The sequence below is a fragment of the Dipteris shenzhenensis genome, chromosome 24, assembly GCF_047967505.1.
Source record: "Dipteris shenzhenensis isolate YYH24624 ecotype China chromosome 24, Dip_SZ_1.0, whole genome shotgun sequence".
Classification (NCBI taxonomy): domain Eukaryota; kingdom Viridiplantae; phylum Streptophyta; class Polypodiopsida; order Gleicheniales; family Dipteridaceae; genus Dipteris; species Dipteris shenzhenensis.
The window spans coordinates 18,469,545-18,494,728 of record NC_141619.1 but is presented as its reverse complement, the minus strand read 5'-3'; the positions used below and the strand labels follow the sequence as shown (position 1 = coordinate 18,494,728).

Below are 25,184 nucleotides of genomic sequence, written 5' to 3'. Positions count from 1 at the left end.
TCAATTTGCCCTTCTCTACCCTAGCAGTAGTCCATGGGAAACTTCATGGCTTGCCCACCAACACACATGACCCACAACCTGGAATCACTCTAGTTGCATCAACAGTAGACTCATTTGGGCATCCTCACCCCAACATGATCTCACTCTGACTTTGGTCTTTGGTTTACAATTGGGAGATAGACAATGACTATGCATGGGAATACCCTTAGATCCAACAAGGTAAAACATAATACTAACAATCATTTGAGGGCGACATCCCAAGGCAGAGAACCCTTATTGACCACACACAAACCCTAAACCTAATGTGAAATGTCTTCATTAATTTATTGAAGTTGAAAAGTATCCTTTGGGGATGCCTCTCTTATCCTTTTGAAGAGAACCTGGAGTATCAAACTTAATCATCATCATGTCTTCAACATGTCCTTTGATCACCAGACCTTCTGATGTATTGTCCTTCATAATCTTCTTGTCATGCATCCAAGAACATATCTCCATAAAAGAATCACTAGCTAGTATAGCTAGTATATCACCATTGAGGCACATAATGTCTTCCTTGATCTTTAGATCTGATCTTCAGATCTATGCTCATCAAATCACTACTCAAGTGAAGCACATAACCTTCCACCATTACATGCATTTTAGGCAAGAACCTATGAAGAGTATCCATCATAAGATATATTGAATAGACCATTAAGTCATCTCCATGATGCAAAGTACAATGACACCCATGAGTTCCATAACTAAGTTCTATTTCTCAAGAAGAGTCAATATACTGAAAACTTCTAGTCAAGGTCAAAAGCCCCAATTTTGTGTTGACTTGGTTAACCTTTTCAAAGCTAAAACTGTCCAAAATAGCAACCAGAGATAGTAGCAACTTGGAGGATGAAATTCGCCCAGCAGCAAGCAGCTTTGAGAGGGCTTTCTAGGTAGAAAGAAAGGTCTTGTACCAGAGATAATCCACTAGCAAGGAAATGCGCAATGCCACGTCCGTTTGTCTGTGAGAAGTGCGCCATTCTTGGCTGGGTTTTCCCCGATTTCTCCTCGAATACTAAAGCATTTGGGCTCAAATTTGAACTGCATCTAGCTCATAGGGTCTCCAAGCTGTTGCTAGGAGGAATTGACAAAATATGACTCCAGCACGTAGAATTATGCAAAAGTTCTTTGATTGAAGAAGTTGTCGGCACGGGCGACTGGAGCAATATTTCACTAATTTCTTGGATGTGGAGGTTTGCCCTACTGAGAGTATTCTAAAGCATTCTGGAAATGGTCGCCTACAGAGGGAGAACAAGCGCTTGGAGATTTTGCTCAAAAGAGAAAAAAATGGAGAAGAAATGTGTGAGGAAGAAGATGATGACGTGGCTAGAAATGGCTCAAGGAGGCTCATGGAGGCTGAGTGGCTCTGATACCACATGTTGGAGCAAGCATGGAAGCATGATGGAGGTAGACAAGAGGTAGAGACAATGGCACAAGTATGAAGGCAATGAGCAATCGATTCATTCATAGAATGGAGTACATATCAGCAACTACCCATGAGTAGGTGGAATCTAGATCCACAATTATCTCAATCAAGAAGACCACCAATGTCTCCTAGAATCTCTCAATCACACACTACACTCCTATATTCACTCAATCACACCTTCTGACTGACACATCATCAGTCACACCTAACTCAGCACACCTATACACACACATGTTCACACACTCACTCACAACCAAAGACCTTGTAACCCTTGGTATGATCCATTACATCAATTTGTCCTTCACTTTTGCCTTCATTGGGGGTTAAAGGGTTTAGAAGGAGATTCCAAGGTTCAGAGAGAGGTTCCAGAGTTTAGAAGAGGTTCCAGAGTTTAGAAGAGGTGGTTCAAGGGTTAGAAGCAGGATCCAAGGTTCAGGATAGAGTACATGGTGGAGAACTCGTCTCCCTCGTAGTTCATGGAGGTTGAGGGTTGAGGAACTAAGGGTTTAGGGGGAGCATAGAAGTGGGAGAGGAAGAAGATGTAAGAGCATGGAGGGAAAGGAGAGAGAGAAGAGGGAGGAGGAGGAGGAGGAGAGGGAGAGGATGGGTTGCAAGGTTGGAGGAGAGGGGAGGAGTTGCAAGGTTAGGAGATGCTTTTGGACGTGGAGTGCAAGGAAGCATGGACACTTGAGACAATTTCTTGGAATACCAAAGTAAAACTCAACACAATGCTCCAAAGAGTGTGGGCTTCATTCCATTATGGGGTATTTATACAAGTTGGAGAGCTTCTTTCTCTGCATGTAGGAATTGTAAGACATTCTCTCTCTACATGTAGAACTTGCATATAGAAGTTGCATGTAGGAGTTGCATGTAGAACTCACATGTTGCATGTAGGAGTTGCATGTAGAACTCGAACATGCATGTAGGAGTTGCATGTAGAACTCGCATGTAGAACATGCATGTAGGAGTTGCATGTTGCATGTAGGAGGTGGATGTAGAACTCACATGTTGCATGTAGGAGTTGCATGTAGAACTCGCATGTTGCATGTAGGAATCGTATGTAGAACTTGCATGTAGAACATGCAAGTTGGATTCCTAAGAGGGATTATTGCTAGCCTTATACAAGTACAAGCGGAGCTTTGCCACTACTCTACACACACATTCTGTGCTACCTAAGTCCATGTTGGCACAGAGACAACAACATCCCCTTCTTTCGCTACACAATTAGAAATTCCAAGAGATTTCAGTTTAGTGGTAGAGGTTGGAGGCCCTCCAGAGCTCCTCATTGGGATAGTTTTCATATTTCTGCAGAGGTGCAGAAAAACTTTTGGAGGAGGCTCTGGAAATCCCTTAGAAATAGAAAGATCACTCTCTTCTTTTGGCTTTCTATTCATGGAGGGATTGCAATGAACCTGTGGAGATCTAGGTTCAGGGTTGACCCTACTTGTCCTCGATGCCACGCAGCAGTCGAGTCAGTTCAGCATTGCCTTTGGGAGTGCAGACAGGCGAGGATGATCTAGAAGGGCCAAGATTCTTTGCATATTTCATAGAGCACCCTTCATGACTTGTGGATCAGTAGCATGGTTATCTCTTACTGGACCTCAGGTGTTTTTTAAGGGACAATACTCAGAGTCATCCTTCTTTATACGATGACACTCTGTGGAGTCATGCTCTCTCTAGGATGTTCCTTTCACTCCTTTCAGAGTTGCTCATGCCTCGGTAGACACATCTTGGGAGATTCTGGCTAGCATTGCATCTTGGCATATTTGGAGGGCTAGATGTACAGAGGCAATGGAGGGTTCACAAGTTCATACATCCCAGTCGATGGTGGCCAGCTGATACTATACACACACTGATGGCCATCTGGGCAAGCATGCGGGGATTCTCCAAAGAAGCTACAGCCATGAGAGAGAACTTTTTTTGAGTTTGGGGAGGATCTCCATTCTTCTCACATACTATTTCAGGGTTGAGGGCATTTTCAGCCTCCACCTTGGATTTTTGTTAGCTCTTTTTGAGCTGTTTTTTCTTTCATGCATGTCATGATGTACTCCTGTAGGAACAAAGTGGAGACAGGTTGTGAACACAAGTGAGCAAGAGTGCACACACAAGAAAGCTCCAATAGAAATGTTCAAATGAAATAATACAAGTACTTGGTATATATAGTACCCAAGTACTACTGGTCAACCATAGGGTTGACTTTATGCCTACAACAACATATCTTTGTAATCTCTTACAAACCCCCCCTCAAAGATATGGCTGAAAGTACCCTGGAAACATCTCAGGTGTACCCTGCAGTACCTAAAGTACCATGGTTGCACAAATTCATCCAGATGGATATGCAACCTATTGAAAACACAATATGAATTGCTTCTATGTTGTATGTTTCTCTCTTGTGTGTGTGGATGTATTTCAGTGTTGCAAAGTTATACTCCAATGGTTAATTAGAGCAGCATAAACAACTCCCCCATGAAAAACTACTAAAAATCTATATGATATGATACACAATGTGAGTAGGAGAACAAAAAAATCTGCACAAAGATGAGAACATAATTTATGACAATTGGAAGCTAGTAGTTAAATGACTTGTAGCTATTGGATTACATAGTCACCAGAGGGATGTATTAAAAAGTCATTGCAAAAAGTATCAACAAAATATAACATGAAAACAATGTCATTGTGAATCACTTCACAACCCCCCTTGACATTGTGAGAATGTCTCTGATCCCCAAGCCATGTCGATGTCGTAAGAAAAGATCTGTTGACAGGGCTTTGGTGAAGATATCCACCACATTGTCCTCAATAGATGAGATCAATGAAGCCATCAAAAATACAACCCCGTACATAATGATAATGGTTTTCAATGTGTTTTATGCGAGCATGAAAGACAAGATTGTTGACTATGGCAATGCAACTCTGGTTGTCACAGAAGATAGAGTTTGCTTCGCCATCTTGTGCATGATGCAAGTCATGCAAAAGCTTCCTTAACCACATTAACTTTGTAGTGGCTGAATTTGCAGCTTTGTACTCTGCATCACTAGAGGAAAGAGAGACTCGCTCTTGCTTCTTACTGAGCCATGAGATACAAGCTGAACCCAATGAGAAGCAATAGCCAGTAGTGGACCGTCTGTCGTCAATGTCCACGACCAATCTGAGTCAGTGAAACCACTCAGCTTTAGATCACAATCTAAAGCATAATGCAAGCCAAGAGAGAGAGTGCCATGGACATATCTGAGAACCCTCTTTGCTGCATTCCAATGTGTGATCGTGGGACAATGCATGAACTAGCTCAAAAGCCTTGTGGCGTAGGCAATATCAGGCCGTGTGGAGCATAGATATACCAAACTGCCAACCAACTGCCTGTACAAAGTGCCATCAAACTTTTCAGCAGTATCATGCTTACTCAGCTTGAGTCCCTTTTCCAATGGAGTAGCCACAAGCTTACAGTTCTCCATTTTAAATTTCTGCAACAACCCCTTTGAATACTTCGCCTGTGACATAGAAATCCCATCATGGGTCTGCCAAAATTCGATGCCAAGACAATGGTGCAACAGGCCCAAATCTGTCATGTCAAAGTTGTGACATAAAGCGGACTGCACTGCTGTAATTTGCTGCAAATCACTGCCAGTGAGTATGATGTCATCCACATATAGTACCAACATGACCAATTCTGATTTTTGCTGCAGAACATACAGATTTGGGTCTGTATGAGTGTTTACAAAGCCCTGGGACATCAAAACTGATGTATCTTCTGATACCATGCATGAGGTGCTTGCTTCAGCCCATATAGAGCCTTCCTGAGCTTCCATACCTTGTGCTCTTGTCCCTTCACCTCAAAACCTTGGGGCTGATGTACATAGACCTCCTCATTAACATCTCCATTGAGGAAAGCGGTCTTGACATCCATCTGGTACACTGACCAACCATAAAACGCAGCAAGAGAGATGATAGAACGAATGGTGGTTATCTTGGCCACTGGAGCAAATGTCTCCTCATAATCTATCCCCTCCTCTTGTGCATATCCCTTGGCAACCAAATGGGCTTTGTATTTCTCAATTGTGCCATTTGAATGGTATTTCACCTTAGAAATCAATTTCGTGCCAATCACATTTTCCCCAATGGGCGCATCAACCAAGTCCCATGTGGCATTCTTCTCAATGGATTTAATCTCAGCTTCCATAGCTTTCTGCCATGCCGGATTATGCTCAGCATCCTTGAAGCTCTGAGGCTCATTTTCAGCTTCCATCACTGAGGTCATCAAAGCAAAATTGACCTTTTTCTGATTATTCTAAGTGCTGGACCTGGTTTACCCCAAAGTAGGCTGATCCTTAGCATCTTGAATGGTCAACCTTGCCCAACGTGGAATAGATTTCTCTGCTGTACCACTCGGAGCTGCATCAACATCTTTAGTGGCCTCACCACCTTGATAATGCCTTCAAACATGAGGCTGTCTATTCTCATTAATTGGCTGCAAATCTGAAACATTTAAGGGAGAGCCATCCTCAACATGTGGCAAGCCATCTCAACTATGAGAAGTAGAAGGGGAAGCATCAAGAGACTCCGTCTCATCATCCTCAAACTGGATGAGGTCCAGAGGGGTGTCATCGTATGGTGGCAAGTATGCACTAGCAGGTTGCATGCACTCATTCTCAGCAAAGAGAACATCTTTCTTGATTATTACCTTCCTGGTAGGGGGATTATAAAGCCCAAATCCCCTGCTTTCAATGCTATACCCCACAAAAATGCATTTGACACTCTTGTCATCAAGCTTTGTCCGCTGGAACCAAAGCATATGCCATTGAGCCAAAAACTCTGAAATGACTAACCTTTGGCTTAAAGCCATACAAAGCCTCAAATGGAGTCACATTAACCAAAGCTTTAGTAGGGCATCTGTTCTGAATATAAGTGACTGTGACAACTGCTTCTCCCCAAAAATCCTTTGAGACTCTCTTGAATTTCAGCATGCATCTTGTCATCTCCATGAGAGTACAATTCTTCCTCTCAGGGAGTGGATTATGCTGTGGTGTGTAAGGGCATGTCAAGTGATGTTTAATCCCATGCTGCTTCAAAAATCCTTGGAATGCATGTGACATGTACTATCCCCCTCTATCTGAGTTGAGTGTTCCAATTCTAGAATTGGTTTGGTTCTCAGCCATAGCTTTGAACTTCTGAAACCAAGAGAACACCTCAGATTTTTCCTTCATGAGAAAAAGCCATGTGAACCTGGAGAAGTCCTCTATAAAGGTCACAAAGTACCTTGCTCCTCTATGCGTGGGAATAGTCATGGGGCCACATACATCATTGTGCACTATCTGCAACACTCTGGTTGCTTGATCCAATTCTTGCCTTGTTTACTGAATGGCAAGCGATGCAATTTGCCAAGTGCACACCCCTCACACACTTCATTTGCTGGTTGCTGCAATTTTGGCATTCCCTGAGTCATATTATTGTTGTACAAGTAGGACAATGCCCTGTGATGGACATGTCCAAACTTGGCATGCCATAAATCAGCCTGGGAAGTGTTTGCTACAGCCAGTACCTTCTGATCATAAGGCTGAGCATCAAGCTTGTATAAGCCTCTGTCATATGTGCCTGTTGCTGCAACCTCATACCCTTTCTTTGGATCCTTGATCCTGCATTGGTTATCCTGAAATTCGACCAACATATGTGGATCATGGGCAATGTTTGAAACTGAAATCAGATTTTGCCTCAAATCCGGAACATACCAAACATCTCAGATATACTTAACTTCCCATTATCAAGCTGAATAGGAATGTGCCCAACTCCGATGATGCCTTGAGAAGCATCATTGGCACACGTAACCTGTCTGCCATGAACAAGTGTGATGCTCTCAAACCACTCCTGGCGAGGAGTAATGTGCTTAGTAGCACCACTGTCGATATACCATGTATCACTTGCAACAAGGGAAGCATCCGTTGATTGATTTTCAGCATTCAAATCCCCCTTGGCATCCATATTCTCATTAAATGCAGCAAACACAAAATCTCTATCGCCTTGGGCAAGATGAGCTTCACCATGTGCATCTGAAGCACGAGTTTCAGTGGAGGCAACAAAATTACTGCTAGAGCTGTCCCTTTGCCTTTTCTTTTCATTGGCAATCCTTTTCTGACACTCTGCGATGTAATGCCCTGGCTTCTTGCAATAATTGCATTTGCCTTTTTTCTGATTTTTGCTTGAACTGCTTGCATTGCCCTTCTTGGGCTGAGTTGTATGGCTGTGTTTGGGCTCAAACTTTTTTTGAAATTTGGTCTTTCCACCCATGGCAAGCGCTTGCTCACCTTGACGAGAGGCTTTGGCAAAATTTGAGCATCTCTCCTCTTCCTACAACAAAAACCCAACTAACTCATCGAACGAGTGTGGGCCTACCCTGAGAACAATGGTCAATGAAGTGACGAATGTGCCATATGAGGGCGCTAAGCTACTGAGAGTAATAGAGACGAGCTTCTTGTCTTCTATTTCCTCATCAATACTTGCGAGCTGATCACGTAGACCAGTGACCCTGGCAATATGATCAGTGATAGCCTGGCCTTCCTGCATCTCGAGATCCTTGAGCTGATTTGTCAAGGCAATGGCCCTTGCGTCATTCTTAAGATGATACATGTTTGCCAATCTTTCCCATGCTGCCTTTGCATCCTTGCACGACTTGATAGTCGTCATAATGTGCCTCTTCACATTTGGGGCAATCAAAAACATCGCTTGGGCACTCCGGCGGTCAAACTTCTTCTGCTCCTCCGTCGATGCTATGTGACTAGTAGGAGGGATTGTAGCAGTCTGTTGTCTGCCTGTAGTCTAACATGAAGAAGCTGTGCTAGATGTAGATGAGCCTGCTGGCCTCACCTCATCCCCACTAACAATATCCCACAAGCCCTTACCAACCAAGATGTTCTTAAGCATGAATGACCACAAGGCATAGTTTGGTCCATCCAGCTTGTCACCCTCAGACAAATTGCCAAAACTGTCGGAAAGAGTCGACATGATGCAAAATGGGATACCCACAAGCTGCAAATGTACCTGCAAAAAGAACTGCAAGTCCCAAAAGTGCAACTGGCTGCAAATGTGCCTGCAAATCTCAAACTAATACTGGCTGCAAATGCAATGTACGACTGGCTGCTCTGAAATGCCATTGACTGGACAATGCAATCACTGCAAAAATGGCATCAACCAATCACTACACTCTGCTGCAATCTGAAGTGCAATCCCAAACTGAAAATTCACAACCCAAATCTGAAAGAGCGCACCCACGAGTGCTCAAATGCATCCAACGGAGCTCAAAAGCATCCACAACTGTAAAGTAACTGCAAATGCGTCCAACAATGTAGAGTATCTGCAAATGCACCTGAGAGTGCAAGAGTATGGGCTGCAAAAACAGTCCCGAAGCGACATACACAGCTTAAAACACTTACTGAAAGTGCACCTTGGCCCGAAACACCTGCAAAATAGTCCACTGACTGTGGAGATGACAAAGGAGGTGAAGTGAGCTGTTTGGAGCTGAATGAAGCTGTCAAGAGTACTTCTGGACAATACACATATAGAGAAGAGCTTGGAGAAGTAATGAGATGCCTGGAGCTGCTGGAACACACCCGGGAGAGACTGGAGCTGAAAAAGGTCCATATCTTAGCAGAAACGCCCAAAAACAGCTGAAAACTGCTCAAATCACCTTCTAACAAGTCACACGGGCTCGAAATTAGGTTTCGACAAGTCGTATGGACTCGCGGCACTATCGCGCAACTGTATGGACAGATCCATACGGACGAAAAAAAAAAACAATTTTTATTTTTATTTTTTTGGAGCTTGAAATGCTGCAGGACAGATTTGTTTGTATGCGGGCAGCTCCAAAATTTCAAAAAACGTCGAAATAGGACCTTAAAAGGTCAAAAAACAGCCGCTAGACTATTGGAGCTACCTCAAGCAAAAGTTGGAGAGCTAAATGTGAGAACTAGAAACGTGCACTGGAGCACCCAGCTTGCGGGAGTCTGGATGCAAGCGCGGGAATGGGCTCTAGAGACGGAAGCGCTCTGATACCAAATATAGGAACAAAGTGGAGACAGGTTGTGAACACAAGTGAGCAAGAGTGCACACACAAGAAAGCTCCAATAGAAATGTTCAAATGAAACAATACTTGGTATATATAGTACCCAAGTACTACTGGTCAATCATAGGGTTGACTTTATGCCTACAACACCATATCTTTGTAATCTCTTACAAAATATAGTACCCAAGTACTACTGGTCAGCCATAGGGTTGACTTTATGCTTACAACACCATATCTTTGTAATCTCTTACAACTCCTGCATTTGCTTGCGGCTTTCATTCATACTTAATGAAGTAATATTTTTTGAAAAAAAAAAAGAACTAGACATCACTCCCATGAAGACTCAGAGGATGTATGGTTCAGAGGTCGGACTGAGTAATACATGGCTTTACGTCCCAAACATGACTCAGAGGCTCATGCCTTAGCATGGATGGATGACCAACTCAGAGTCCTAGTAAAACCATGCACCCACATCTGGAACTCACATGCCAGATCTGATAATAAGACCCTATCAAAGCCAGGGGTCACGAAATGGAAGAGGCAGCACAAATCCTCCCTTCCGCTCCTCTGTTTTGGTGAAGAGTTAGATGCAAATAGAAAAAGAAGAAAGGGGTCACGAAATGGAAGAGGAAGAACAAACCATCCCTTCCGCTCCTCCGTTTTGGTGAAAGGGAGGCATTTCCAGTGCTTGATCACCATCGCCAAGAGAGAGGGGAGGCAACTCCTGCCCCCACAGCCCTGCTACGAGCACAACACCAAGGGAAGGGATGCCCCTACCAACCCCTCCACTCCAACACCATCACCACAAAAGGAAGGGGGGCTCCTTTATTAGAATATGAAGCCAAGTTGAGTCAATTTGGTGTGTTCTAGTGTGTTCTAGTGTGAGTTCTGGTCTAGTGTGTCCTATGGATGCCACGTGTCACATTGGGAGTTATCCCATGTCCATAGGTGTTCATATGTGTGTGTGTGCTCTCATATAAGAGCTGTACTTGTCCAGTGTCAAATCAATCAAGTATCAAGCTACAAGCTCTTTGGTCTACATGTGAGTACTTTCGTTTGTTCATTGCTTAGTCATTTCATTTCCATTTCATTATGTCTTTCTTTGAGTATCATTATCTCTCTCCCTAGCCTATTCTATCTCTCTCCTTCTCCACCATGTGTCTTCATGTGGTATCAAAGCCTCCTTTCCACTTTCCCCTTCTTCTTGCTCCACCTAGAGGATGAGAGAAGCCCGCAAATGGAAGCTCTGCTCTCCTCCAAGGTAGAGCCTCCCTTCCCTTAGCCTCACCTTCGAGAGATGTTGGAGCTACATCAGCCGTTCCATTAAGCCTCGCCATCAACTACACCTTCAGCTCCAAATGCCTTGCCAAGAGCTGCTTCCTTAGCCTCGCTGTCAGCTGCAAATCAGGCCATACACAGTCCGTACAATTTGTACAGACTGTTTCAGCCCGTACTATCTGCCCGCCAAGCCTCCGTACTGCTCTCGGGACTGTTGCCCTTACTTGCTGTGCGCCACTCCAGCTCGTATACCTGCCATTGCTGCTCATTGCCTTCAAGCTGTGTGCCATTGCTGCTCTTTGCCTCTTCTCCTTCAAATGAGCTGAACTATCCTCACTTTTTGCTGCTCCATCTCTCTCACGATGACGTCTCTTCCCTCCACCTCTTTGCTCGTGGAGAAGTTCAAGGGCCAAGACTTTCCTAGTTGGCAGACGAAGCTGCAGTTGCTTCTCATGAAGGAAAGAATATGGGACGTCATTGCAAATTATGTCATTCCAACGGATGATCAACAACTCAAACTTTGGAAGCAACAGAATGATAAAGCTATTGCTCTCATTGGGCTATGCTTGGCAGATTCTCTCATTCATCACATCAACTTCAAATCCAAAGCTAAGGAGATCTGGCACCAATTGGAGAGCCTATTTGGTAACAAGGTTACTAAATCCAAAGTTTTTTTGGAATTAAAGTTTTATAATGCAAGAAAATGAAGAGCTAGGTGATCATCTCTCCAACTTTCACTCTCTTGCTCAACAATTGTCAAGTTTGAAGTGCTCTCTAGATGATAAGGACAAGATGGTTGTCCTAATCAAAAGTATGCAACGTATTTCTTGCTTTGAGAAAACCATTGAGGTTCTACAACTTGCAGCTACCACATTTGAGGATCTGGTTGCTCTTCTTATTGAGAAAGACCGCTGGAACAAGGAAAATGAATCTACTCCTACATTCGGCGCTGAAGACGCTGTTATTTCTACAAGCAAATGGCAAGCCAATAAGAATATCATATGCAGGTATTGCAAACGGAAGGGTCATATTGAAGCATACTGCTTCAAGAAGAAGGAGAAAGAACAAGAATGAAACAATGCTAATCTTGTTTCTGCTGATACACCAGAGGAGATTCCAGATCTTTACCACGCACTCATTGCCCATGTCATCCTCGTTGAGGATGGTGTTCCATATGTATTCTGATTTCTCTTATGTAATAAAGGTTCTCTGCCTTGAGTAGCCTAAAATGAATGTTTGAAGAGTCGATAAAGGTCCTCTGCCTTGGATAGTCCTCCTAAAATGATGTATTTATTTTATATTTATGGTGTGTGGCTCCATGTTTGTAGTTAGTCCCTGATGTCAAGAGGGGGATGAACTGTGGGAGCCATGTATTGGCATTGAAAGGGTTTGGATATTAGGCCTGGCATATGAGTTCTAGGATGTTGGTACAATTGATTTCTAGACCAATGAGTTGGCATCCATGCTGAGACATGAGCCTCTGAATCACGTTTTGGATATAAAGCCATGTGAGTGCTCAGTCCGACCTCTGAACCATGCTCAGACTTCAGCCTCTCAGCTAACATGAGAGCCATGTCTAGTTCAGACATTGCACAGAGTAGTAGATACCATCATTCACATGTTTTGTCCTTGGCTCCATTCCAGTAGTCTATCACCTTGCCTTCATGGGGGGGTGTTAGAATATGAAGCCAAGTTGAGTCAGTTTGGTGTATTCTAGTGTGTTCTAGTGTAAGTTCTAGTCTAGTGTGTCCTATGGATGCCACGTGTCACGTTGGGAGTTATCCCATATGCATAGGTGTTCATATGTGTGTGTGTGCTCTTATATAAGAGCTGTACTTGTCTACTGTCAAATCAATCAAGTATCAAGCTACAAGCTCTTTGGTCTACATGTGAGTAATTTCGTTTGTTCATTGCTTAGTCATTTCGTTTTCATTTCATTATGTATTTCATTGAGTATCATTATCTCTCTCCCTAGCCTATTATCCCTCTCTCTCCTTCTCCACCGTGTGCCTCCATCCTTCTCCCATAGCACCTCTGCATCAACCAAACCAAGGGGGCTGCTCCATTCCACCCCTCTGTAGCATCCCGACAAGGCTAGCCGCCATTGCTAGCCTTCAAGAAGTAGGAAGAAAGAGCAAGAAGGAAGAGAGGGGAAGGGATAGGAGAGGAAGGAGGATAAGCACCAAGCGGTGGGAATAGAGAGATCTGGTAAAGAGGGAGGGGAGGAGGATAAGGTCAACAAATTGGGAAAGAATATTATAAGATAGAGATGCATGAAGAGGCCTACTGAGATCTGGGGAGAAGGAGTAAAAACTCAACCCCACCTTAGCAGGATTGCCAAATATCCTAGGCCCTAGGGTAAGGCATCCTGAAATCATGAATGACTTAAAGAAAAGAATGACAACTAATGAAACGAGATAAGGCTCAAATGAAGATCTCCTTATCCAAGACACGTCTCCTTCAAATACAAGTATGGCCAATTCCCCCAAACTCTTCACAACCCATAATATGTGGGATATTCTTTCTATGCCACATGACACTCTTCTACTTAGTCTGCATTTAGGCCTCTCCTACTCCATTCTACACAAGGCCTAAAACACATATGAACAGATGTACCTTTTCTCTCGAGTACACTGCCATATCCTTAACTGTTTTCACCTCCTATGCTACATGGATTGCTTCCAGAGACTCATGAACAGAAGTATCTTTTCTCTCGAATACACTGCTATACTATTTCACCTCCTATGATATCGAATTGATAGATTGGCTTCTCTATCCTGGCATATCACACTCATCTCATGCATGTATATATCAGACAAGAGAAGCAATCAAGATCTCCATGACTCATGATTCTTGATAACTTGTATTCATTAAAAAATCACTTCTGAATGTAGCAAGCATTCTAGTAAAAGAGATTGTGTAAGGCACACCAATTATAGTAAGAAAGATCATAGGGCATTGGCAGCAAGCGTTTCTTGTGTTCAAACACAGGCTCAAGGTCTTCAAGCTTCAATCGATCTCCATAGTCAATGTATCCAGAAATCTGTTTTCATTAAAATGATTCAAAGAATTTAAATATTAGTGTTTGAATATTGATCTGTGTAATGATCAATTTTATTGCACGTTAGTGCAAGAATTACACATAATTTCAAGGGTCACATAGAAATGTGAAATACAATCAGCCTTCGTCCCCACCTTTACTAAATAACATTAACATTTAGTATCAGACAATGTTTCTCCCACCATTCATTCCCAATTATAAAAAGCTAGCCAAAAGTTTTAAATGTGCAAAGACTTTTATGAACTTACTTCTTACCATTATCAACGACCTTCACCTTTTCCAACCTAGGGAAGTTGAGGGTAGTGTTGAAACATGTTGTGATTGGAGACTTTCCAGTGGATTGCATTATGTAGACTAACTCCGATGATGATCTTAGTATAGTCATCCAAAGAGACAGTCGACATGCTTCCTCCTACCTTCTCCACTACTCAATCTGCCTTCGATTGCTGGTTGTGCTCTGTCACACTGAAACTACACGGATCAGTTGAGAAGTGCCAACAGGTTCATGGCTGCAAGCGAGCTCAAGGTCTCACATTCTAATGACAGCTTTCTTTTGTCTCAAACAAGCAAATAGGGAGATTGAAGATGCTTGCTGGCTAACTTTTAGGGCTGCAAGGCATCCAAAGCTTTAGCATGCTTTCAATGTGTGTCGTCCGGCTGGCCATAAGGTCTACCTCTCCAACAAGGGTAGTCAACCCTCTAAGCTTCTAAGGTGGGCTGGCTTCAAATCTTGAAGTCACCTTTCACGAGCTCTCCTCCAAGCCTATTGTGAGTCCTCTGCGAGCTTCTCTCAAGCTTGGCCTACAATAGCCATCCTAGTAAGTAACTTGGCCACTCCTCACCTTAGATCCACTACAATCATTGGCAACTTCTCAATAGGATTGTGTGCCCCTATGTTTTGGCCTCTTCAAAGTTGTGAGCCACCACCACGATTTCTCTATGACAACGGTGCACATTAACGATAGTGACCAAGGAACACCGTTCCATTCACCAAAGTGGCGTAGCCTCACGTGGAACGCCTACCTGCAGAACGTCTACAAAATGGCTATGAAATGTTATATGGAATGCCTATGAAACTTTCCATAGGCCAATCCACATAACATCTTCCCGTTGAACGTCTATTGCATAGGAACACAAGGCAGCCAGTTTTTTTTTTCATGAAAGAGACTTCTATTTAGTATGAAAAAAGCCTGCGAGAGCAAGCTCAATGCAAAAATACATCATGCTCGACATGAGAAAAAACACTCTAGAAGAGTAAGCAAAAACTCAAAAAGAGCTGGAGAGAAGCCAAGGTTGAGGCTGAAAATGCCACCTCAACCCTGATGTAGTCTCTGAACAAGGCAGCTAGTTTAGAACTCCCTTTTAGAGAAAAGCTGCATTCTTTTTAGGTAAACCACTCTCTTGCACACCCCCCCTCCCCTCCTCCAAACTAGTCCTTTATATAATACAGACACTAACATGCCCCTCTCATCCATCCAAAAATTGAAGCCCTTACGAGCATATATAAGGATCATGAGCATGATTTGTAGTAGATCTTGTGTAGGAACAAGAATGGAGATGGATTGTGAACACAAGAGAACAAGAAGTGAACACAAGTGAACTCCAACTAAAATGTTCAAACTGAATGAAGTACAAGTACTTGGTATATATAGTCCAAGTACTAACACACAAAATAGACTAAGTCCTAGTCTATCCTACACCACCATATAATTGTATATCTCTACAAATTCCTTAACCACATATATTCAATAGCGGGGCTGCATTTTTTGCTTCATATTCAGCTTCACTGGAGGAGAAAGACACACGGGTTTGCTTCTTACTGAGCCATGATATGCATGCGGAGCCTAATGAGAAGCAATAACCTGAAGTGGACTTGTGGTCATCAATGTCCCCTGACCAATCTGAGTCTGAAAAACAACTCAGCAATAAGTCACCATCTGGAGCATAATGCAGCCCATAAGAGAGTGTACCATATACATATCTGAGAAACCCTTTTTGTTGTGTTCCAATGTGTGACTGTGGGACAATGCATGAACTGACTGAGTAACCCTGTGGCATAGGCAATGTCTGGTCTAGTGAAACATAAGTAGATAAGACTACCCACCATCTGCTTGTAGAGTGTGGCATCAAACTTTTCAGCCTCATCATGCTTAATCAGCTTGATTCCCTTTTCCAATGGAGCAACCACAGGTTTAGAATTCTCCATTTTAAATTTATGCAAGAGGCCCTTGGAATACTTTGTATGTGACATGCTGATCCCTTCTTGGGTCTGCCAAAACTCTATCCCAAGACAATAGTGAAGTAACCCCGGATCTGTCATGTCAAATGTCTGACATAAGACGGCCTTCATTGCTGCAATTTTCTGCAAATTAGTGCCAGTGAGTATAATGCCATCCACATATAGCACAAGAATGACCAAATCTGAGTTTTCTTGCAGAGCATGGAGATTGGGATCCGTATGTGTATTCACAAAGCCCTGGGACAACAGAAACTGATGTATCTTGTGATGCGATGCACGAGGTGCTTGCTTGAACCCATATAATGCCTTATTCAACTTGCATACGTTGTGCTTTTGTCCCTGACAAAATATGAAGAGGGGAGAGGAGAAGAGTGGAGATGAGGAGAGAGGGCACAGCTAGAGAGCACACCACAAATGACTAACTGTACACTAGAATTAGTTAAAAAAATAGAATATATACAAACCCTTTTAGGGTTAGGGTTAGGGGATCTAACCCTTTCCTTTATAGCACTCTATAAGGTTAGTGCTATGCATGACAATAGTCTTCTGAGCCATATAGCCTCACATGCACCTGTAGTGAGTGCTCTATATTCTGCTTCAGTTGAAGACAAAGAAACAGTTGGCTGTTTGTTTGACAACCATGATATAGCACCTTGACCAAGGAAAAATGCATATCCCTGTGTCGATCTCCTGGTCTCATGATCTCCAGCATAGTCACTGTCACAGTATCCATGCAACCGTGGATGACTTCCTCTGTATTCTATCCCAAACTGTCTTGTACCTCTGATGTATCTCAAGACTCTTTTGGCTGCATTCCAGTGAGACTGTTTTGGATTTGCCATAAACTGTGCTAGTGAGCTTACTGCATAACAAATATCTGGCCGTGTGATTGTCAGATATATAAGAGATCCAATGAGTTGCCTGTAGTATCTGTCATTGACTGTAGGCTTTTCTGAATCTTTAGTAAGTTTCAAACTCTGTTCCATGGGAGTGGCTGCAATCTTGCAATCTGCCATATGAAACTTCTTCAGGAGACTGTCAACATACTTGAGCTGACTCATGAATGTGCTATCTGAATCTCTCCAGAACTCAATTCCAAGACAATAGTGCATAAGTCCAAGATCTTTCATGTCGAACTCTACAGATAAGTCTTGTTTTAATTTTCTGATGAAGCTATCCTTGCTTCCTGTCACAATCAGATCATCTACGTACAAAAGTGCAATAGTGATGTCGTCCCCTTGAACTTTGTAGTAGAGAGTATGATCTGCATTGGACTTCATGTATCCCAGATCAGCAAAATACTTATCAATTCTGCTGTACCAACTTCTGGGTGCTTGCTTTAAGCCATAGAGACTTTTCTTGAGATGGCAAACCTTGTTCTCCTTTCCTGGTTCAACATAACCAGCTGGTTGTTGCATGTAGACTTCCTCGTCTAGATAACCATTGAGAAATGCATTCTTCACATCGAGCTGATACACATTCCATTTACTGAGTGTCGCTTGTGATATCAAGAACCGTATGGAATCCATCTTTGCTACTGGAGCATAAGTCTCATCATAATCTTGGCCATATTGTTGTGCAAATCCTTTTGCAACTAATCTGGCTTTGTATCTCTGAATACTGCCATCTGGATTGTACTTCACTTTGTATACCCATTTGTTGGCTATGGCCTTCTTTCCTGGTGGAAGGTCGCATAATTCCCAAGTGTTATTTTTATACAAAGCATCCATTTCTTCATTCATAGCAGTTTGCCATTCGGGCTTGTCTACTGCGTCTTCGAAGTACACTGGCTCTTCTGTAGCCATGATGGTAGTCATAAGAGCATAGTTGGTGGTTTCCACCTGAATTGCTTTGCCTATCTGAGCATATGTTAATCTAGCTGGTGGTCTGCTTTCCCTAGTAGACCGTCTGAGCTGCTGTGGCGCTACTTGGGGTGTTGCTGGCAATTCTTGCTCTTCTTCATCAACCTGTTCTGTAGATGACTGTGAAGTCGATGCTTCTATCTCCTGTGTAGGTGAGGTTTTCCATTCTGATTCCTCATCGAAGATTACATCTCTGGAGATAATGACTTTGCGGTTGATGGGATCATACAATTTGTATGCTTTGCTGTCTTCACTGTAGCCAACCATGATGCATTTGCGTGACTTCGCATCCAATTTCCTGCGATGATCATCATGTATGTGGGCATATGCTATGCAACCAAATATGCGGAGATGCCCAATGCGTGGCTTGTGTCCAGTGAATGCTTCATAAGGAGTCATACCTTGTATCGGTTCGGTAGGAAGCCGATTAAGCAAGTAGTTAGCTGTAGCTATTGCTTCTGCCCAATACTGATTCGGAATATGCTTTTCACTAAGCATTGCTCTAGCACTGTCTGCTAAAGTCCCATTCTTCCTTTCAGCTCTTGCATTTTGCTGAGGAGTATCTGCACATGTGAATTGTCTTCGAATGCCATGATTTTTGCAAAAGTTCATGAATGCTGAAGACATGTATTCACCTCCTCTGTCGGATCTCATGACCTTGATCTTTCTGCCTGTCTGGTTTTCTACCATGGCTTTGAATTCTTGAAATCTGGCAAACACTTCAGATTTCTCTTTCAGAAAGTAGACCCAACAATATCTGCTGTAGTCGTCGATGAAGGTCAAGTAATAAAGTGAACCATTGATGCTGCGGGTCTGGGCATAACCCCATACATCTGTATGAATCAAATCAAGAATACCTCGTGCACGAGAGGTACTTCTGACAAAGTTGGTTCGCTTTTGTTTGCCGAAGCAGCATGCTTCACAAACTTTTCCAAGAAACTGTAGCTTCGGAATCCCAATTGCCATATTCTGATTCCTGAGATCTAACAAGTACTTGAAGTTGACATGACCATATCTCTTGTGCCATTTTGCAGATAGTGGCATCTGTTGCATTTGAGCTGACATGGCATGCTTATCTGGTACTGTAGCTAGCATCCTGTATAAGCATCCTTCCTTGACACCTTTTGCTACTAGGTGACCTCTTTTGGATTTGTCTCTGATAGTGCATTCATCACCGTCGAAGATGACTTTGTAGTTGTGTTCCGTCATTTGACCTACTGACAAAAGGTTCTTGCTGAGCTTCGGAACATAGAGCACATCTTTGACTAATCCTTTTGTACCAGTGAAATTGTTCATAGGGATAACACCTGTCCCTTGAACCGGATTCGGTGTATTGTCTGCTGTGTAGATGACATTCTTTTGACCTTCTAATGGCTTCATTTCTGTGAACCATTCCTGGTGATTTGTCATATGAGATGATGCACCGCTGTCGATGTACCAAGGATCCTGCTCCACTTGGTCGACTTGATAGCTGAAATCCTCTTTGGGATTGAAATCAGTGTCTAGGTGCATTTTGTCTAGGTGCATTGTATCAGTCTGATGCAATTCCTCACTTGCAAGAAACATATTTCCATGTTCATTTGCAAAATGACTGTGACTAGAATGTCCACCACGATGATTTCCTCTTCCTCGGGAATTCCCTCGATTACTGCTGGATTGACCACCTTGGTCATACTGCTTCTTGCGGCAATCTCTTTCATAGTGTCCAAACTTGTGACAATAGTTGCACTGGATGTTTGACACATTGGTGGATGCATTCCCTCGTCCTTGGAATCTTCCTCGGTTGGAATGATTTCCTCTTTGCTGATTTTGATGTTGCTGAGGATGATGCTGATGCCGATGCTGATTCTGACTTTGATTTTGTTGATGATGACCACTTTTCTGATATGATCTTCCTCTGTTTCTGCCTTTGCCTCTGCTTCTGTCTGAAGCTGTGAATGCTTGATCATTAGAATGATCTTTACGTGCTTGAATGGCCTGAGTCCTGAGTTCTTCACCAAGTAGAGCTGACTGAAGTTCTTCCAATGTTGGAATTTGCCGTTGGATGGCAATACTCTGAACTAGATTCTCATATCCTTCTCCTAGTCCATTCAGGATTACTTGAACCATTTCTGCGGGATTCATAGTCTCTCCTGCTGCTACAAGTTGATTGTTATAGTCTTTGATGCGGAGTACATAAGCATGACCGGTTTCATTGCTATTGCGGAAACTCTGGTTGATCTAGTTTCTCAGGGTGAGAATCCTGGATGTGTTCTTGGACTCGTAGACAGCTGCGAACATATCCCATGCTTCTTTTGATGTCTTAACTGTGTTGAGCTGTCCTAGCATGACATCTTGCACATTCTGCTTGATCAGGTGATAGGCATACTTGTCTTTCTTATCCCATTCTGCTTGAGCTCGGGCAATGGCAGGATCTGCTACTGGTACGGAAACTGTTTGTGTAGATGTAGATCCCGTTGCTGGTACTGTGACAACAGATGGAGTAGAGCTACTGGTGGCTGGATCGGCCAATGGTCTAGGTATAGATCCATCGACATACTCCCCTTTGTCCTGAAGCACAAGAATGGTCTCCATTCGGTATTTCCATGTACCGTAATTGGAGTTGTCTAACTTAGCAGATGCCTCCAGATTGAGGTTGCTAGTCGACATGGTGCAAACAATGTACTCAAAAGTGTCCTGAAAAACTCTGTATGAATCAACTGCAAATACACTGAAGATGCCAAGTGAAATCTATGTACCGTCGGTGAAGATAGAACTGCAGTATATAAGATCTGATCTGTGTTACAAGGCTTGTGGCAATGATGCCGGGAATAGCCAAGAGGCTTTACAAGGCTAAAAAATGATGTGCACGATGCCGTGAGATAGCCAAATAGGCTTTACAATGGTGGCATGTGTGTGTGAAATCAAGTGCTATCTGCCCACTGAATCAATCTGCAATGCCTCTGAACTCTGAAGTCTGCTCACTGAACTGATGAACGTAAGGTTTCAGGTAATGTAATGATGTGAAATCGGATGTGAGCGTATGGACTGACTCCGAGTAGGTACTAGTCGGGAATTTCGAGCATGGCTTAGATTGGCAACTTGGGGAATTCAAAGCGTCCCCTCTATGGCGATCTAGTCTACTCTGATCTAGATCTAAACCAACCGTCGATCGATGAAAGAGCAGCAAATAATTCCTTTTCTTTTGTTCTTTTTAAGTGCTGGGTCAGATGCGTTGATGTAGAGGCAAATGTGCGTGAAGGAAGTGGTTTTGTCGGCGAGGCTTAAATGTGAGTGTAACTTGCACCAAAATGTGCGCGTGATGTGACGAGCGCGTAGAGCATGAAAAAACGAGCGACTTTCCATTTTGGAGCACCCTCAAATTCTTCCTGGATCAAGAGATACGACTTGATCTAGGTGGAGGGGCAAAAGGAGTGCAAATGGTGCTCAATGATGATGTGTCACTGTGAGTCACATGCAGTGATGATGTGGCACTGTGCTTAGCAAGAGGTGTGCCAGTGAAGCTCTGTGCTGAGGTGGCAGGAGTGTGCACAGTGTGCCTGGCAAGGGATTGTGCCTTCAGGGGTCAGTGCTGAGGTGGCACTGCTGATGTGGCAGAGGTGACGTGGCCTAGTGACGTGGCACTGATGATGTGGCCTGGTGGCGTGGCTGATGACGTGGTTGGTGACATGGCTGGTGACGTGTCACTGATGACGTGGCTGATGACGTGTCACTGATGACATGGCAGGTGACGTGGCTGATGACGTGTCACTGATGATGTGGCAAGTGACGTGGCTGATGACGTGTCACTGATGACGCGTCTGCTGACGTGGCAGATAAGATGAGGTTGCCACGTGGCACAATTGTGATCAAACCACCTAACTATGGTTGACTGAACCTAACCCTGGGTAGATCAAATCTGCCATGTGTCAAGTGACTGACCACTGGTGGGTAACCAAACCTAGGGTTGCTGACCAACCCTATCTGCCACGTGTTGGAACGCGAGGCACCGGAATCGATCAAAGATTCTGACGAAGATTCCGATTCCGTCGCGGAGGCACACGTTGGAGTCTATGTGCGTAGCTTTTATGGCTTGCGAGGGCTATGGAGCCGCAGATGGAGCAGCCTAGCACGTTGCTATGTAGCTGCAGATGTAGCCGGAGAAGAGGAACCGCGTCGATGGAGCCGTTTGGACCTTCACTACCATGTGCCGTCGCTGGAGGAGCGGATGTCGAAGCTAGTCGAGATGCAGCCCGTGGCTGCTGGAGGAGCTGTGCTAGCTAGGAAATGGACCGCGACGCTGGTTGCTTGCATCTCATCCCGGTGGAGCTAGCATTGAAGATCGCGAGCAAAAAATCGAGGCCGGGGAGCGCTTCTGCGTGTACGTTGTGGTGCCAATGTGGCCGTCTGTCGATGCTTTGGCTCGTAGGCGAGCAGTCGTGGAGGCTTGCTTTATCCTTCGGTTTGTAGGCCTATGGAGTGGAGTCACAGGGTTGAAGTAGTCACAATACATCGAAGACTAAGAGCTGCTGTAGGTCACGTGAGCTCTAGGTTGATGAAGGAGCATCGGTCTACAGAAGGTCGTTGGCGTGGCTCACTGGCTCATTAATTGAGGAGCTTCGTAGTTGTTGTTGCCGTGGGCGTTGGGAGCTAGGAAGGAGTAGCGTAGGTCGATGCTCGTGAAGGTCGAGCAATTGGCAGCAATCAGTAGCAGCGCTGGAGATAGAAGCAAGTCGAGGCCTTGGCTAACTCAGACTCTCTGTCATAAGCATATCTCTCTCACGAAGAGCTCTCACAAAATCTCAATAGTCTCTGAAAACTCTCTTTTCTCTCAAATGAACTCTCCCTATATCCGAGCTTTGTAAGCTCTCTCACTCTTCTCTCAATAATGAAGAACATAAGCTCTCAATCAGAATTCTCTCAAGAACAATGACGGAAATTTCTTTCAATGGACGGAAATTCTCTCAACGGAAGTAAAGGGAAAAAATCTCACAATCACTCAAGAGAACTCTCAATCTCACAATCTCTCTCACACTCTCAAGAATCTCAATGTCTCAGCGGAAGATAAGGAAGCTCTGATACCATGACAAAATATGAAGAGGGGAGAGGAGAAGAGTGGAGATGAGGAGAGAGGGCACAGCTAGAGAGCACACCAGAAATGACTAACTGTACACTAGAATTAGTTGAAAAAATAGAATATATACAAACCCTTTTAGGGTTAGGGTTAGGGGATCCAACCCTTTCCTTTATAGCACTCTATAAAGTTAGTGCTATGCACATATGATCACGTGATGGTGCTATGCACACATGATCACATGATGTTGAGCGTGAACTCTCAACAGTCCCTTCAACACAAAACCTTGGGGCTGCTGAACATAGACCTCCTCTTTGAGATCCCCATTCAGAAAGGCAGTCTTAACATCCACCTGAAAGACTAGCCAATCATAATTTGCAGCTAAGGAAATGACACAATGAATGGTAGTAATTTTGTCTACCGGAGCAAAGGTCTTCTCATAGTCAATTCCCTCTTCCTAAGCATACTCCTTGGCAACAAGACGGGCCTTGTGTTTCTAACAGTACCATCTGCATGATACTTGACCTTGTAGACCCCAAAGATGTCCATAAGGAGTAGGCATAATATTCAGAGGGTTAAAAGCTGTTCAAACCTTCCAAATGTATGTACTGTAAGAAGCTTGGCCATACAGAGGACCATTGTTTTTAGAAGCTTGCCAAACAACAATCCAAGGAGCATGCTAACTTGGTTGGAAGAAGAAGAAGATGACACTCCGACACACTCCGACACCAACTTTTTCTCTTGTATGAGGGGAGGGGTTCCTATCCTTCCGGAGGTGTTACCGGAGGCCAAGGCCAAAGGCCGCTGGCGTGAGAAGCATGAGTGTTGCAATTCTCTAATGCAATGGATCGCACAGAGTGCACTGTGCAGTGGTGTGCGAGTGTCGTATGCTATACTGCAGTGAACAACGATGTACACGAGTGCACTATGCTAAATGCCAATCATCTGAGAACTCCACAACATAAGCAGAATAAGAAATCTCGTCATACACTAGTGAACGATCCCCATATCGGGAAGAGACAAGAAAAATGAGAAAGTGACCAAGATGGCCAAAGTACATATCACTGGACCAGTGTCTCCAGGTCACAAGTCGCAAGTCACAAGAACACACAGGTCTATCCCCATAGTAGACAGAGGGTACACACAAGTCTCTCCACACTCTCTCCTTGGCGAGCTCGTAGCTCCAACCTCTATCTCTCCTCACACTCTCCTTTCTCCCGCTCCAGTGCCGTATGCTGAATGCCCCCTACTGAATGTCCCTCTCCCCCTTCGCCTTCATCCTCATCCCCACCTTGGAGGGCCCCTTCTTCACTGAGAATCCTCCCCTTTCTTCCCATTGGTCATCCTCTTATCTCCTTAGCTGTTGAGGATAGCCGTTGTGCCGTTGGCTCTCTTGATAGCTATGGCGACTTCCTGACTCCCTGACTCGCCAGCCTCTTCTAGTCAGGATGGTGTAAATTCTCCATGTGCAGGTGAGGTGGATCACTGCACCAGTGAACCACTAAACCACTGTGTAACTGTAAATACTCCTGACTGCTCCATGTGCTAAGCTCATTCTCCCATGTGCGCAGCTCTCGATGAGATCACCTTGGGCATGATACTCCTCGTTGACCTGTGGTTGACATGTGTCGACGCATGGTTCCCTCGGATAGTACTCCTGGATGATCCTGTGTGATCCACTCCTCGTGTCGTGTGGTTGACCTTTGTTGACACATGGTCAACATGTGGTCAACCCATGTCGTCATGTGGTCAACGCCTATCGTCGTGTGGTCAAGGGTGTTTCTATTGTAACAGTTTCCCCCGCCACTATCATTCACCATCCCGGTGAATAGAAATGGAGGAGGAACCCATCAAAGAAAAAAGAACTTACAAACCATTGAGATGGTGATGGAGTAGGTAAAGAAAATGGTACAGACCATGTGGTTGGCTATGCGAGTAATTCCAAAATTTGTATTAAATTGAAACTAGGAAAATAAACAACTGCTAGATAAGGGACAGCATGGAAAATTGCAAAAAAAACTGAGTACATCCTGAGATAAAACACCCTGATATTTACATTGAGAGCCAAGCAGCTTGGCAAAAATCTAACAGTGCAAAAAAAAAAAAAAAAAGGAACCCCAAAATTCCATGTATTAAATTACTGAGGGAGGTCATCAGTAGCCTTCTCCTCTGCCTTCTCCTC

The 25,184-nt window shown here is 43.9% G+C and overlaps 1 protein-coding gene across 1 annotated transcript in view; it reads right to left on the bottom strand.

The window, feature by feature from the left end:
- LOC147886312 (uncharacterized) overlaps positions 1–25,184 on the bottom strand; it is a 100,268-nt gene that overhangs the window by 14,831 nt on the left and 60,253 nt on the right. The window contains exon 7 of the mRNA XM_087395089.1: positions 13,718–13,830. Within this exon, the coding sequence (XP_087251215.1) occupies positions 13,718–13,830 (113 nt within the window). The remainder of the gene's footprint in view (positions 1–13,717; positions 13,831–25,184) is intronic.